This window comes from Anabrus simplex, chromosome 3 (genome assembly GCF_040414725.1).
Source record: "Anabrus simplex isolate iqAnaSimp1 chromosome 3, ASM4041472v1, whole genome shotgun sequence".
In the NCBI taxonomy this organism is placed as follows: domain Eukaryota; kingdom Metazoa; phylum Arthropoda; class Insecta; order Orthoptera; family Tettigoniidae; genus Anabrus; species Anabrus simplex.
In genome coordinates, this window is record NC_090267.1 from 239,292,106 (window position 1) to 239,308,279 (window position 16,174).

At 39.4% G+C, this 16,174-nt stretch overlaps 1 protein-coding gene across 1 annotated transcript in view; it reads left to right on the plus strand.

Annotated features, from left to right (window-relative positions):
• The window catches only part of Ctr9 (RNA polymerase-associated protein Ctr9), a 346,065-nt gene that overhangs the window by 163,710 nt on the left and 166,181 nt on the right, over positions 1-16,174 (plus strand). The window contains exon 14 of the mRNA XM_067142937.2: positions 1,699-1,844. Coding sequence (XP_066999038.1) covers positions 1,699-1,844 — 146 coding nt within the window. The remainder of the gene's footprint in view (positions 1-1,698; positions 1,845-16,174) is intronic.

A 16,174-nucleotide genomic window follows, 5' to 3' on the forward strand; every position in this document is an offset into this window, starting at 1 on the left:
TTGCATTATGATGATGCCATAGATGTAATGACGGGCCCACAGGAAAAGCCAGAAATTGCGACATTTTACATTGGAACAAAATCAATTCATGTTGTAGATAAAATGTCTGCCACTTACAATGGCAATGGGATTGTTGGTAATATTTTATGCAATGCTCAATATTTGTGGAATAAATTCTTAGATAAACTATGTGGGTAACAAGAACCAGATAAAACTCTCAAACTCGCCCTGAAGAGATTATCTGCTGAACTGGTAAATGAACATCTTCAGAGGAGGGGAGGAACTATGTAAACAAGCAGAAGAGAATTCTATGGATGGAAACAAGAAAGCAGAACTGGAAAAATGTAAGCGATGTTCTACGTGCCGGAATGAGTCGCAACGGACAAGGTTGAGGAAGTACACATGCGTAAAATATCAGAAGTATTTGTGTCTGAAACATGCTTAAATAATCTGTACATCTTGTGAAGTGAGTGAGGCTAGTTAACATGACAAGAAACATAGAGAGATCAGTATCGCTGATTGCATTCTTTCCTAACACATGTATATCTGTTTATGAATTTTTAAGAATGTGAGTGAAAATGAAAATTCACAGCCTGTTTTCAGTCATTCGACCAGGTCAGGAATGGAATGAATGAAGCCCCCATCTTGCGGAGAGGATAGGAATTGTGCCGGCTGCCGAACCCTGTCCCCCTCCTAACACATGTATTTGTATGTATTATTGAGTCTCTTGTATGGTAGATTGTGTACTGTGTGTGTGCATGTTCAACTAAACCAATTGTTTACTGAAAATGGTTGATTATTCCTTGTAAGATGTGTATATATGGTAATGATGGACCGTTCAACTATAACCTTGTTTGTGGTCATGAAAATGAAATAGTATTTTCTAAGTTGTGCATGTATATTATTTTTGTATGTCCTTGATACATTTATTATTTAGAAAGGGTCTTAACAAACTCTCCGAAAGTGAGTGAATGCCGTAAATGTTCTGAGATATCCTAACAAATTAAATTCGTAAAACAAATTTGAGTACTTTCAGGCAACATTGTACCCTTATCTGACAGATACATCGTAATAGATTGTGTAATGTTTTAGCCTTTTGCTTTTAGCACGTGGCCAGCAGAGGGTTAAGATCCATTTTCTAGTCCATATCCATTTCTGTTCATTCTCCACCTCATCATCTGTAGCTTGGTTAATGTAGGAATAATACGTGTGGTATGATCCGTGAAAATTTTGCTCATTGTCCTTTTATGATGACCACTCATTTTGCAAATGTTCTGTACCGAATTAAGTCGAAAGTGAAGTTTCACTCAAAATCTGTTGTGCGTGTAGATACGTACTTGGTCATGTCTGATGGTTGGCCAAGAAATACAGCAACTGTCTTGAACGAATAGTTGCTAGTTGTAAGCCAGCCTTAATTCTTGGTATGATTATCGTCATGGCTTTTTTGTCATATCCTAATTTTACAGTATGGTTCTACATAAATTGATCTATTTTTGTTGTTGTTGTAGGCATAATTGTATCATCCTTGTGATCATATTAGCAGAGCAATTTTGTAATCCTTTACTTGCATAGGCATCCCTAAAGACCTATTTTCCTAATTTATATCACTTCAGTTCACAATGTTGCTGTTGGATAGATTAATACTATGGATTAACAGGTTCATTTCTTTTGATTTAAATACTATGTTGTTTGTTCCAGGCCCGGCGGGTTGCTCCACAAGATACAGTATTATTATACAACATTGCTCTTGTACTTCAGAGGTTAGCAACGCATATTCTCAAGGATCAGAAGTCAACTCTGGAGCATGTACTGCAAGCTGTACATGAGTTGGGACTATCTCACAAGTAGGTGAAATAGTGATAAGTAGGGACCGGTAAAAGGTGAGGTACCGGGTGAGTTGGCCGTGCAGTCAGGGGCACATGGCTTTGAGGTTGCGTCCGGGAGATAGTTGGTTTGAATCCCACTGTCAGCAGCCTTTAAGATGGTTTTTCGTGGTTTCCCATTTTCACACCAGGCAAATGCTGGGGCTGTCTGTACCTTATTTAAGGCCACGGCCGCTTCCTACCAACTCCTAGGCCTTTCCTATCCCATTGTCTCTATAAGACCTATCTATGTCGGTGCGACGTAAAGCAACTGGCCAAAAAAAAAGGTGAAGTTATTTTCTCCTAATTTTTCTGAAAAAAAGCAATGTAATTTTCAAAAATCATGTATTTACAAAATTTACAAAAATAACCTTAATGTGTGAATTTTGCTGGTAGTAATACAAAAGTATCTAGTCCTCAGAAGGCAAAAACTGACATAATAGTAACATTTTCCTCTTTTAAATTTTCCTCCTGTTTGTAATGACATTGCTGTGTAAAGAAAAGAATCGTAATGACATTGCTGTGTAAAGAAAAGAATCGTTCAGTCAACAAACCATTTTAATGCACTTTTCATTTATAATTGCCTTCGTACCTCTCATTGCTTTCAGAAGATTCACCATGTTCAGTTGGACTTCTGATTCACATTTAGCAACACAGTTCTGTAACTCACAGAAACCAGACACAATTTCTTGTTGATCCATTCCCTGGAAAGCAGGCAAATTCCCAACGTCAGCAAGAAAGGAGGGGTTCACTTCCCTTAACCCATTCCCCGTTATGGACGATAAATTGTAGTTGAGCAGAAAATGCCCGCCCCACGTTATGGACGTAGATTTATTGCACATTACTTTTATCAAATGTGCATTGTATTTTACTAGATGTTTTGGAAAAAATACTTTTCTTGAAATACTAATAAAATGTTGATTTTAGCATGGTATGACTTGAAACAGGGGTTGAAGCACAACAGCACATTTCTGTAGGCAGCACACATTGTTTTTACATCTTACCTAACACCTATTTTCTGACACAACACAAATCACTGGCTTTTTTTTTCCTTGTCTGTGGAGGGAATCTTGGAGATGTAATGTTAGCCTATCGCCAAAGCTGAAATCAATATCACTGTCATTGTTTAGTACATCTTCAACAAAATGTCATAATTTCTACACTACTAACAGTCCCAAAACATTACAGTTTATGAATCTCGGGTTCACAGTGGTCCATATTGGCAACGTATAATGTACAATATTGTATTGACTAAGGTGGATTTTTAAATTTTTCCCTTTTCAAGGGAATTTTGTATACTCCCTAAACATCGTGAACTGCTCGAATGGCCTTGACTTGTTGCTGCCATAGTTACGAGTGATCTTGATTGAACCTAAATATTCATGGTATATAATTTGTATAATATCACAAGCTATTTTTTGGTCATATCTTTATTTTTGTAATCTCATGCTATTTATAGGTCTATATCTTTATTACAAGGTAAGCAAATGTGTCAGACAGCATCTGTCTGCACTTATAATTCATTGCGAGTGATAGCCAGCATATCTTAATTTGTAGGGATCTGAAAAAATCGCATTTGCAATAAATGCGAATTTTTAAATCTTGTACTGAATCCAAGCCTACGGTAATTCTAATGTGGAATAAAATAATTTTTACGCGTAAATAGAAGTGCGACACAATGCGAATTGTGACCAACATGCAAAATAAGTATGAATATGCGATTTTGGTGCGAATTCTGCGAAAATGGCAAAAACATATTTTGGCAAAATCGTCAGAAATACTCAAAATATGGTGCATAAATCTTTCGACTGTTCCGATCACTGAAGAAAAGTAGCCGATCGATTGTTGCTTGCTGACTTTAATCGATATTTACAATGGGAATAGCAAGGGGAATAAGATCTGTGTCGATTATTATTGGAGTATAAATCGAGTGTCACGGAAATAACAAGATAGACGCAGCGTTGTTTTCCTGTTGTTCAAAATTGTAACTAGTGAAGAGTAGAAAGTCGATGCGATCATTTAGGTTATGGGGTGCACGACAAAAACTGCACACGAAAGGGCTCAGCAATATGCAAAGATGGTGTATATGCCACAGATTCAGCGACAGTGTTTTGCAGGTATTGTAATTGCCGAGTTGGGTGGGGAAAAAATATAGCATTATGAAACATGTTAAATCTGAAAAACATGTGGGTAAGCGACACGATAATGAAAGTTCAACCCCTGCTGCTAGTACGTCTCAAAGAAAGCAGTCTTCTGTGCTTACACAGTTAGATAGTTGTAAACGACAAAAAATTTCCAGAGATAATTTCTCGAAACGCACAGCAAATATACCTCTGGAAAAGTTGGAAAGCAAAGAGTTAAGAACCTAGATTACTAAGTTTTCAAATGAAGACCTGCCATGTGTGAGAACTCTACGTGAAGTATATTTACCGGGTAATTTTCGATTTTCATTGATTGGCTACGGTTTAGGTATTACAACATCGAAACCACGCACAAAATTGAAGGATACCGAATTTGAGTGCGATTTCCATATTGAACTATCTTGCCCGTACCCAATTGATCCAGTAAATTTAAATTATTTTGTTACAATTTGAGGTCTTTCTTCCTTTCTAGAAGTTGCATCTGACCACCAGAAAAGAACAGCACAGGCTCTAGTGGGGAAGAACATCAACATACTCTGTGATGAAGCTACAGATAGAATGTCCGGCTCCATGGCTAAATGGTTCGTATGCTGGCCTTTGGTCACAGGGGTCCCGGGTTTGATTCCGTCCTGGGATATTCCGGCACGAAAAGCCATATAACATTTCATTTTACAGATAGAAAGGGCCATTGTGTTTTTATCATCATATTCCAAGTCCCAGCCGGATCGAAAAGAGAGCTGCATGTTGTTTCTGTGAACTATCTTGATGCAGGAAATGCTACAAACTGCTCTCCTGCTGTTCTAGAAGCTCTGCGCAATTATAGTGTACCATGTGATGTTTGTTAGTGTTTGTTAGTGACAGTACCCTGTACATGACCCGGTGTTATGAAACATTAAGTGTGGTCATAGGGGATCATTTAATGCATGTACAGTGCTGGGCACATAAGTTCAGCTTGGTTGGCAATATTTGGGTCGCAGTGATGACAGATTTAAATCATGTGGTTGCAGTGGTAAAATCTGCATTTTTGAACACAAGAAAGCGAAAATATAATTATTTACATTTCTTAACATCAAAGTATGGTGCTTCAAAGGAAGCAAAGCTTTTTCCTGCACCTGTCATAACCTGATGGAATAGCTGGTTTCAGGCTGTCTTCTATTTGAGTGCTTACTTTATTGATGTTACATTTTTCAAGATGTCTGACATGAAAGACATCAACAACTGTGGTATTAAGTACCTGACTGACCTGAGTGACCGAGAAGTGAATAGGCTTCACTCCCACATGGTTTTTATCACAGATCATGTAGCTGGATTGGTTGACCTACTTTCTGAACTTGAAGGGTCTCTGTATCCTACCTCTCATCTCCTTTACCCCCAACTGCATAACCTTGACACAGTTTTACCTCCATTTGTGAGGGGAATTTTTCTGCGGGAACTAATGATGCTTTGATTAAGCTCACTTCTCTACAGCAGGCTGCATGTAGAGACACATTTGTCGAAGCTGCTCATTCTTCACAGTGCAAGCTAGCCACATTGAAAGCTAAAGACCCCAACCATAAGCAGTTTGTGTCAATTTCTCAAACTTTGTATCAAAAAAATATAATTTTGAATAACACTGATAAATTAGATGAGCTTGAGAAATTGTTTGGAGTAATAGATCTCTCACGAAACGATATCTGGTCTGGTTATACTGTTCTCTGAAATGTGCAATTCAAACCCAGATGAAAGTGAAAAATGTGATGTCATGCTTGCATTAAATGCAGTTCAGACAGAGTTCAGCATATTTGCTAAATACTGTCTTGAGTTGTTGTGGAATAATGTAGATAGCGAGCACGTATTGTCTCATTGATGATAGAAAACTCTCGTAATCGAGTAGGTTTGTCTTTACATTCAAAGATGAAGGGTAGGATTCTCCACCTGTTCAATCCTACTTCAAATGTGATATAATTAAAATGTCACATTTTTATTGTCAATTTTTAGGTACCGGTTTTGGCATTTTTTATGCCATCATCAGCCTAGGGTTAAGCAAACAAGGACATTGAGTAAATTACATATGTATGTACACAGATAAACCTTCTCAAATACCTAGCAATTTATAATTGTGTCATAACATAAAACATTTGACTGCACAAATATCTCCTATATATATCATAATAAAGTTCTAGAAAAGAGGTAAAATTGTTCTATATACAGCTCTGTGCATTTCTATCATCTGGTAATGTTAAATGCTGTACTTACGTATAGAATTACGGTAGCCAACAAGTTTTTGTAACATCTTCTCTCTTGACCATCTAAACAGCTGATTAAAATTAAACTATTAACCTTGGAGCAATATATAAAATCTTTTTGAACGTTCTATCAAGAGAGATTTTAGTATATATACATTATTAGCTAATTTTTTTTTTTCAGAGTATTACTATATAGTATAAAAGGGAAGACCCATTTTATTGTCCGATGTTTGTAAAAAATAGTTCCTCATGGATTATAATCAGAGCCATCATAAATTGGTCGGATTTTTAGAATCAAGTAAAAAACTTTCAAGGCATGTATCTTGCTTAAATCTTACTTAAATAGCTTGACTTAGTAGGGTATAAAATGGTTTTTGAACCTATATTTCAGTAGTATATTAAAAAATGTGAGTGGACTGAGGCCGTAGGTTGACAGGTGAGATTTCATGCAAAACAATGTTTTCAGGTGGTCAAACGTAACTCTGGAAAGATCTCTATTTAAACGGACCTCAAGCACCACGTTACCGGCGAGAAGTTAAAAAGGAACTGGCCGTTTATGAAGTTTTTGACATTAAATAGGTTTGTCTTCCAGGCAGGATGCCTCTTCATCTATGCGTTCGGAGGTGACTATACAGTCCAATGCAGGAGTTACACAATTTGCCACAGTGATGACAGGTAGTCCCAGGTGGAGCAGTCATGTTATTTCTATGTCTCCTCAGCACTTCTTTTTCTTTTCTACGTTGCCTCTTGTCATTCACTGTACGTCGGCAGTTTTCTTCAGAAGACAGTGTGCCGTAATGGACTAGTGATCTCCAGGATGAACGGTCAAGGGCTAAGTTCTCCCAGTTATCAACGTCAATGTTAAATCTCTTCAAGTTATCCTTGATTACATCTTTAAATCGCTTCCTCTGACCGCCTACACAGCGTTTACCTACTGATAGCTTGGAGTAAAACACTTGTTTGGGAATGTGATTATTGGGCATGCAAACTATGTGCCCTGTCCATCGTAGCTGGCATCTTAAAATGCATCAATTCTATACTGGTGGTGTGTGCCTCTTCAAGAACGCCGATATTTGTGCGCCTGTCTTGCCAAGTTATTTGCAGTAATCTCCTCGAGCAACGTTGATGATACTGTTCCAGCTTCTTAAGGTGTCGACTGTAGCATGTCCAGGATTCAGATCCGTAGAGTAAGGTTGGAACTACAACAGAATTGTACACAAGAATCTTTGTTGTGATATTGACATCATGATTGTCAAAAACTCAAGATCTTAACTTAGCAAAGTATGCTGCTGCACGGTTAATTATGTGATGAATTTTTGAATCTATATTTGCGCTTGATGAGAGGGTGCTGCCAAGGTATGGGAAGGTGTTTACAACTTGAAGGCTCACTCCATCAATTTTGACACTGATATCTCTTTGACCTTCCCCAGGGGCTGGTTGGTATAGGATCTGCGTTCTTCTGGTATTCAGTTTGAGTCTGATCTTGTTGTACGCAGCAGAAAAGGCATTCAGGTTTATCACAAGCTCTTCTTGTCTCTGAGCCACGACAGCATTATCATCAGCGTACTGTAACTCAACTAATGCTGCAGACGAGTCCGAGTTCCTGCCTTTAAATGGCTCAAATTAAAAAGTTTACCGTCCATCCTGTAAGTTTTATGAATTCCTGGAGGGAGATCATCTCTGACAAGTTCCATGACAGCGGCAACATACAAGGAAAACAAAGTGGGGGCTATCACACAGCCTTGCTTGACACTGGTATTGATATGGAATGGCTCTCCAATAGAGCCATTGCCAATGACAGCTGCTATCATATCAGTGTAGAGCAATTTCAAGATGGCAATACATTTCTGCGGAAGGCCATATAGAGCTAAAATTTTCCACAGAGCTTCTCGGTTCACAGAGTCAAATGCTTTAGTAAGATCAATAATGGCAATATAAAGGGGTCTACTGTATTTTGTTCTGTACATTTTCCTGAAGTTGATGAGCTGTGAATATCATATCTGTGGTTCCTCTAGAAGGCCTGAAGCCACACTGACTCTCTGGAAGTATTTCTCCACCAGGGGTACAATATGATTTGCCAAGATTCGAGCAATGAGCTTTCCCAGGCACGACAGTAAGGATATTCCCCGATAGTTATTGCAGTTTGTTCGATCCCCTTTCTTAAATGTGGGAACTATCAGACTGTCTCTGAAATCAGGAGGCATTTCTTCTCTGCTCCAAATTTTGACAATCAGTTCATGTATGTGTCTTATTAGTTCCTCACCACCTTCTTCGAGAGCTTCCACTGGTATACCATCAGGACCAGAGGCTTTGTGACGCTTTGCTTGATTGACAGCATGCTAAACTTCATCTAGTGTTGGTGGGGAGCCAAGTTCTTCATTGATGGGAGCTTGTTTTAATATATCATACACCTGTTCATCAATAATCGAATCGTGGTTCAAGAGGTCTTCAAAATGCTCTTTCCACCTATGCATGTCTCATTACAACAGAGTGGTTACAGACATACGGTGCAATTTGAAAAAAGCAATGCCAAAGTGTCAATGCTTTTGTTTGAAAAATTAATTTGTATTGTGTGGGAACCAAGGACAATAATTGCACTTCATAAACTTGGAATCGTTACAATTAATAATACCGTGCGATTATTTTAACTTTGTAAATAGAAGCTAATTTTGAAAAAATAGATGCTAATTTTGGAACAGATAGATGCTAATTTTTCAGGTCCCTACAAATTCGGAATGAGGAAATGATATTGCTGACATTGAAATCTATATGGGTTTCTTTCGTAAGGCAAGCAGAAATGTCTGGCCACATAGATTGTACAGTTTGAACACAAATTTTTAACTACTGTTGGCATTTTCTTCCAACTAACCTAAAAAAAAAGAAAAATATGTTTCTGATATAAAAATACCTTGCATATTGATGTAATAAGCCTGTAACTTTCTAAGTACTTGGAGGAAAGATTCACAGTCACTGTAGTTTTAGTTTCATAAAAATATCATAAAAATGCTCGAAGATATGAATTGTTTTCCAATTAAATGTACAGAATTAAATCACAACTCCTTTTGGCCGACGTGTTAGCGTCAGCAGGAGATTTAAATGAGCAACTGTGAATGAATCAACAAAATTGCTGCGGGGTCTAATACTCAGTGCTTCAAATAAATTCTTGGATGAATCTTGATGTCAGGATGTTAAGTTTCAGCAACAATTTTACAGCCACTTGCCTGAATGATGTCTTAACACCAGTTGCTTGAGTGGTTCCAAGTCCATCTGATGCAGTCTTTATGGCACTGGAAAACATACTCACCTCTAGATTTATGAAATGAGTCTTCAGCTTTTCTAAATTCCCATACATGTGTTGTTGGGTAGGTGGAGCCCTCAGTGTTTGTAGTGAGCTCGACGAAGCATTGACAGTGTTCTTTGACAAAAATTGCGTTCTTATGAACTGCAGCAGTATCTGTAGAACTTAGCCAAATAAGAAATTCTGCAGTTACTGATTCTGTTTCATCCTGTTTGTAGAACTCCAAAATGTATGGCAATAATACTGTATTTCACTGCACAATTGTTGCCTTACATACATACATACATACATACATACATACATACATACATACATACATACATACATACATACATTATCATTATAGACTGTTATGCCTTTCAGCGTTCAGTCTGCAAGCCTCTGTGAATTTACTAAACGTTGACACAATCCTCGATTTGCAACTAGTGTTGTGGCCTCATTTAGTTCTATACCTCTTATCTTCAAATCGTTAGAAACTGAGTCTAACCATCATCGTCTTGGTCTACCTCTACTTCTCTTACTCTCCATAGCAGAGTCCATTATTCTCCTAGGTAACCTATCCTCCTCCATTCGCCTCACATGACCCCACCAACGAAGCTGGTTTATGCATACAGCTTCATCCATCGAGTTCATTCCTAAATTAGCCTTTATCTCCTCATTCCGAGTACCATCCTGCCATTGTTCCTACCTGTTTGTACCAGCAATCATTCTTGCTACTTTCATGTCTGTTACTTCTAACTTATGAATAAGATATCCTGAGTCCACCCAGCTTTCGCTCCCGTAAAGCAAAGTAGGTCTGAAAACAGATCGATGTAAAGATAGCTTCGTCTGGGAGCTGACTTCCTTCTTACAGAATACTGTTGATCGCAACTGCGAGCTCACTGCATTAGCTTTACGACACCTTGATTCAATCTCACTTACTATATTACTATCCTGGGAGAACACACAACCTAAATACTTGAAATTATTGACCTGTTCTAGCTTAGTATCACCAATCTGACATTCAATTCTGTTGAATTTCTTACCTACTGACATCAATTTAGTCTTTGAGAGGCTAATTTTCATACCATACTCATTGCACCTATTTTCTAGTTCCAAGATATTAGACTGTAGGCTTTCGGCACAATCTGCCATTGAGACCAAGTCGTCAGCATAGGCCAGACTGCTTACTACACTTCCACCTAACCGAATCCCTCCCTGCCATTTTATACCTTTCAGCAGATGATCCATGTAAACTACGAAGAGCAAAGGTGCAGGATTACAGCCTTGTCTAACCCCTGTAAGTACCCTGAACCAAGAACTCATTCTACCATCAATTCTCACTGAAGCCCAATTGTCAACATAAATGCCTTTGATTGATTTTAATAATCTACCTTTAATTCCATAGTCCCCTAGTATGGCGAACATCTTTTCCTTCGGTACCCTGTCATATGCTTTCTCTAGATCTAAGAAACATAAACACAACTGCCTATTCCTCTCGTAACATTTTTCAATTACCTGGCGCATACTGAAAATCTGATCCTGACAGACTCTCTGTGGTCTGAAACCACACTGGGTTTCATCCAACTTCCTCTTAACGACTGATCGCACCCTCCCTTCCAAGATGCCAGTGAATACTTTGCCTGGTATACTAATCAATGAGATACCTCGATAGTTGTTGCAATCCTTCCTGTTCCCTTGCTTATAGATAGGTGCAATTACTGCTTTTGTCCAATTTGAAGGTACCTTACCAATAACCCATGCTCTACTCTATGAAGCCATTTCATCCCAGCCTTCCCACTATACTTCACCATTTCAGGTCTAATTTCATCTATTCCTGCTGCTTTAGGACAATGGAGTTTATTTACCATCCTTTCCACTTCCTCAAGCATAATTTCACCAACATCATTTTCCTCCTCCCCATGAGCTTGGCTGTTTGCAATACCACCAGGATGATTTCCTTTTACATTGAGAAGATGTTCAAAATATTCCCTCCACCTCTCCAGTGATTCCCTGGGATCTATTATGAGTTCACCTGAATTACTCAAAACACTGTTCATTTCCTTTTTCCCTCCCTTCCTAAGATTCTTTATTACTGTCCAGAAAGGTTTCCCTGCTGCTTGACCTAGCCTTTCCAGGTTGTTACCAAAATCGTCCCATGACTTCTTTTTGGATTCAACAACTACAGTAGAAGTCCGTTATAGCGAGAATTCACAACGGCGAAAAATTTACTCTCTATAGCCGATTGTCGTTATATCCGTAAAATTCGGGAAAACCCCCAATCACATTAAAATCAGTATGAAATGGCAATCAGTTTATTAAAAACTTGCGTTTTCACGGATAATATCCACAATACGGCTTACTTGTTCGTTGTTTTTCGAAATCCGATACTACGCGAAAGCGTGTTTAATTTCATTCGGGAAAAAAAATATTGTCATATTTCCCCAAATTCAAAACGACCCCCACTTTTTCCTTCAAAAATTTTTAATGAGGCTTAATAGTGCTTTGTAAAATCATATGAATGTCTTTCTTATAGAGTAAGCATTTTAAAACTATTTGTGGACGTTGAACATTGGCTTTAGTTATGTCGTATTTTTTGCGGCTGTACAATTAATCTTTATTTCAGCGGGATAACCATTAACTTAAAATTGGCATCATAAGATCGAAGGGATGTCGCTGAAAATTTGCCGGCAAATACACATTCCACGCGTCTCTACACTACGACGATCCATCAGGAAAATATTCTTGCTTACTGTAAAACTGTTACTTTCACTCAGCGTCAGATATAACTGGCTGCCGCTACACGCACGTCTTGCTTGCTGGATTCGGCCAACTTCAGCGGCTAGCGATGTATAGGTCTTAATCGCGGACTTTGAAAATCAACGAACGAGTTTGTTGCGCCGCGGTATGACAATTCCGCCCTTGTATTTTTGTGCACATACCTCACAATTTCATCTTCGGCTTCTTTAAAGCGTCCTTGTTGCGGGCCACTGAATGCACTTTTTATGCAGTACGCATTTTTAAGCTATCTTTTTCTTAGCGGTAACGCCGGATATTGGCTTTAGTTAGGCATATGCCGTATTTTCTTGTGGCTGCACAATTATTATACATTTCTGAGTGTTTAATAGCCATTAACTTAAAATTGGCATCATTACATCGACGAGAACCCGTTGAAAATTTGCCGGCCATACCTGTTCCACGTGTCTTTACAATACGACGATCCATCACGAAAATATTCCTGCTGTCTATAAAACTTAATTTTACTAAGCGCCAGGTACAGCAGACATGATATAACTCTGGTATTGAGTAGCCGTGGCCTTTCTAAGAATTCGGAGGCGCCCATGTTTTGATGCCATTCTGCAAATTTAAGAAACGTTTTTGTAGAGGATAATAGAATGTCATTCTCTCTTCACTATTTCCCGAGATCCAGTGACGTTACACACAGGCACTGTACAACCGGTCACCGCGGCTAGCGATGCATGATAAAGAGGCGGTCGTTTATTGTCATTGAGTTTTATCTGTGCGCACGGCGGGGTGAAAAGAAACAGCGTGGTTACTGCGGTAATTGCCAGTGGTGTTCATTACTATCAGGCCGCGAATGCAAAACAACCCTTGATTTTTCACATGAGATTCTGAAAAAAAAAAAAACCGTTGTCTTAGATTCTGAGAAATATGGTATCACTCCAGAGGCTTCTGTGGCAAACATTTCAGTTTTCTTCTTCAAACGGTTTCACCTAATCTATTTAATAACCGTATAGGCTATGTACCTATCATGAAAACCTATTTGAAACGCATGTGGAGAAATGACAACCTCCTCGTTAAAAATTGACACACCGGGCGAGTTGGCCATGCGGTTAGGAGCGCGCAGCTGTGAGCTTGCATCCGGGAGATAGTGGGTTCGAATCCTACTGTCGGCAGCCCTGAAGATGGTTTTCCGTGGTTTCCCATTTTCACACCAGGCAAATGCTGGAGCTGTACCTTAATTAAGGCCACGGCTGTTTCCTTTCCATTCCTATGCCTTTCCTATCCCACCGTTGCCATAAGACCTATCTGTGCCGGTGCAACGTAAAGAAAATAGCAAAAAAAAAATGACATGGGAATTCGGGTTGGGCACTATGTCCCTGTTTCGGCACAAGGTGTCGGTGCTCAGTTATGTTTCGCTGTTCCAGAACACCGAGTGTCAATTGTTCCGAAACATTCTCAAGCGAGCCAGAGACTCTGACTCTCTGTCCCATCAGAAGCGCCACTATGCATTGCCCTTCGCCTACTAGCTGAACTGTGCAGAGGGCGCACGGGACACGGGACTGTAACATCGCAGTGTAGAGACAACTTCGAGAGGCAACATTACATGCTCCGCACCAGTGGGAATTGGGAGTGTGCCTGTACGGAACGTGCTGTGTGGTGTGTGCCTGTGTGTAGTTATGGCCATGGTCCAGCATAAAGCTGCAGGGAACGTGAACGAACAGTCGGAACACTGAAATTCGCGCCCAATAATCACGTTAAAGGCTGCTATTAGGTTAAGATTTTTTCGGTCAATATAAAATACACATAACACGGTTACAATGGCAGTGCAGGTGTTTAAAAGTAACCAATTCAAGAATATTTTCACCAGTTGAATGTATTGGCCTGTATTGTGAGTAATTAGTGAGTAATTAATATCTCGAAAATTTCCCTCAACACTTTCTCGGGGATTGACGTTAAAAATTAATTTGGACTTTAAGCAAACTTTTAAGCCCAAGAAAAATATGGGTCGTCGCTTTGGAATTAAAAATATAACTGGATGAATACATTGTACTTTCCTACTGTTAGGCCGGGCGCACATTGAGAAGCAGTTGACCGCAGAGCAGGGAAGAGCAAAGCAGAACAGCGCGAAGCTTACGAAATTGCGAAGTGGACGTGAGCGCACATTGCCACTCATGGTCTCGTCGGTTTTCAGAAATAACATGTTTTCTGTAGACTCGGTGATACTGGGGCATCCAGTATAAAGAGGCTCTTTTTTCTTTTTCTTCAAGCATTTGCGATTTTTCTCATTTTGTTAGTCATCTTCACAATTTTCCTTGTGCTGATGGCAACGCGGTTATTCAGCTTAAGACAATCGCAATAAGAACAAACACCTTCGCCAGTTTACAAGACTGAACAATATTTCTATGTTACCGATGTTTGGCGTTCATATGGACTAAGCAAAGAATTTAATTCATAATTATTTTTTATATTTTTACGTCACACCGACACAGATAGGTCTTCTGGCAACGATGGAATAGGAAAGGGCTAGGAATGGGAAGGAAGCGACCGAGGCCTTCATTAGCCTGGTGTGAAAATGGGAAACCACGGAAAACTATCTTCACGGTTGCCGACAGTGGGGTTCGAAACCCCTATCTCCCGAATGCAAGCTCATAGCAAGGCGATCCTAACCGCACGACCAACTTGCATGGTAAATTCATTAATAGGATCACAGTGGAGGAGAGGGAAAAATATGTATTTACAAATGTACTGCTGGATTTTCATCTAGTTGTCACAAGACACAAGATACTAAAATCAATCAACATTGACAATCTGTTGTGAACGCGTTTGCATTTATATTTGACAAGACATGATAAATGATTTTCCGTATTTATCTCTTCACATAAATGTGATGATGGATGACGGCGACAGAGTCGGCGATGATGCTCTCCATAATCAGCATTAGATCTTTGTCTTAAATTCTATATGTTGCGAGAACTTGGGTCATGGATTGTTTCATAGATATATGAGGATTACATTCTTTTGTTTGCTGTTTGTTTAACGTCGCACTAACATATCGAAGGTTTTTGGAGACGGAAGAAGGGTGGAAGATTGGGAAGGTAGCGGGTGTGGCCTTAATTAAGGTACAGCCCCAGCATTTGCCTAGTGTGAAAATAGGAAACCACGGAAAACCATCTTCAGGGCTGCCGACAGTGGGGTTCGAACCCACTATCTCCCGAATGCAAACTCACAGATGCGCGACCCCAAACCGCACGGCCACTTGCTCGGTGGATTACATTTTAGGCCTTTCTCTAAACTACCTTGTTACGCAGCGTGAATAAAATGATTTATAGCCTAGACTGTAGTGCCTTATTTCCCGAATTTACATACCGATTTTCATTAAATTCTGTTCAGCCATTTTCTCACAAACATACATACATACATACATACATACATACATACATACATACATACATACATACATACATACATACATATATACGTACATACTGCATTGCAGTCCACATGATTCACATAGTACCTACAAAACATGGTGGGACTAAATGGCTGTGGTAATTTTCTCCTCCATTTCTTAACTAACTGCGTGACACGTGCGCAGGAAACTGTGTTTCGAAGACATTGCGTGGTAGGCGGAAGTACGTGCAGAACCGGCCTGCTCTGCTCTGTCCTGCTCTGTCTGTCAACTTGCGATGGTGCAATGATTTGTGTGGATTACAAAAATCTGCTCTGCGCTGCACTGCTTTAGCTGCTTCGCCTGCGTCCCAGTGTGCGCCCCTCCGTATGCTCTCCGCACTTCGAATTCCTTCCCTCTCAACTTCCATTTACTTTCTTCAATATCTCGAAAATTTCCCTCAACACTTTCTCGGGGGTTGATGTTAAAAATTAATTTGGACTTTAAGGAAACTTTTAAGCCCAAGAAAAATACGG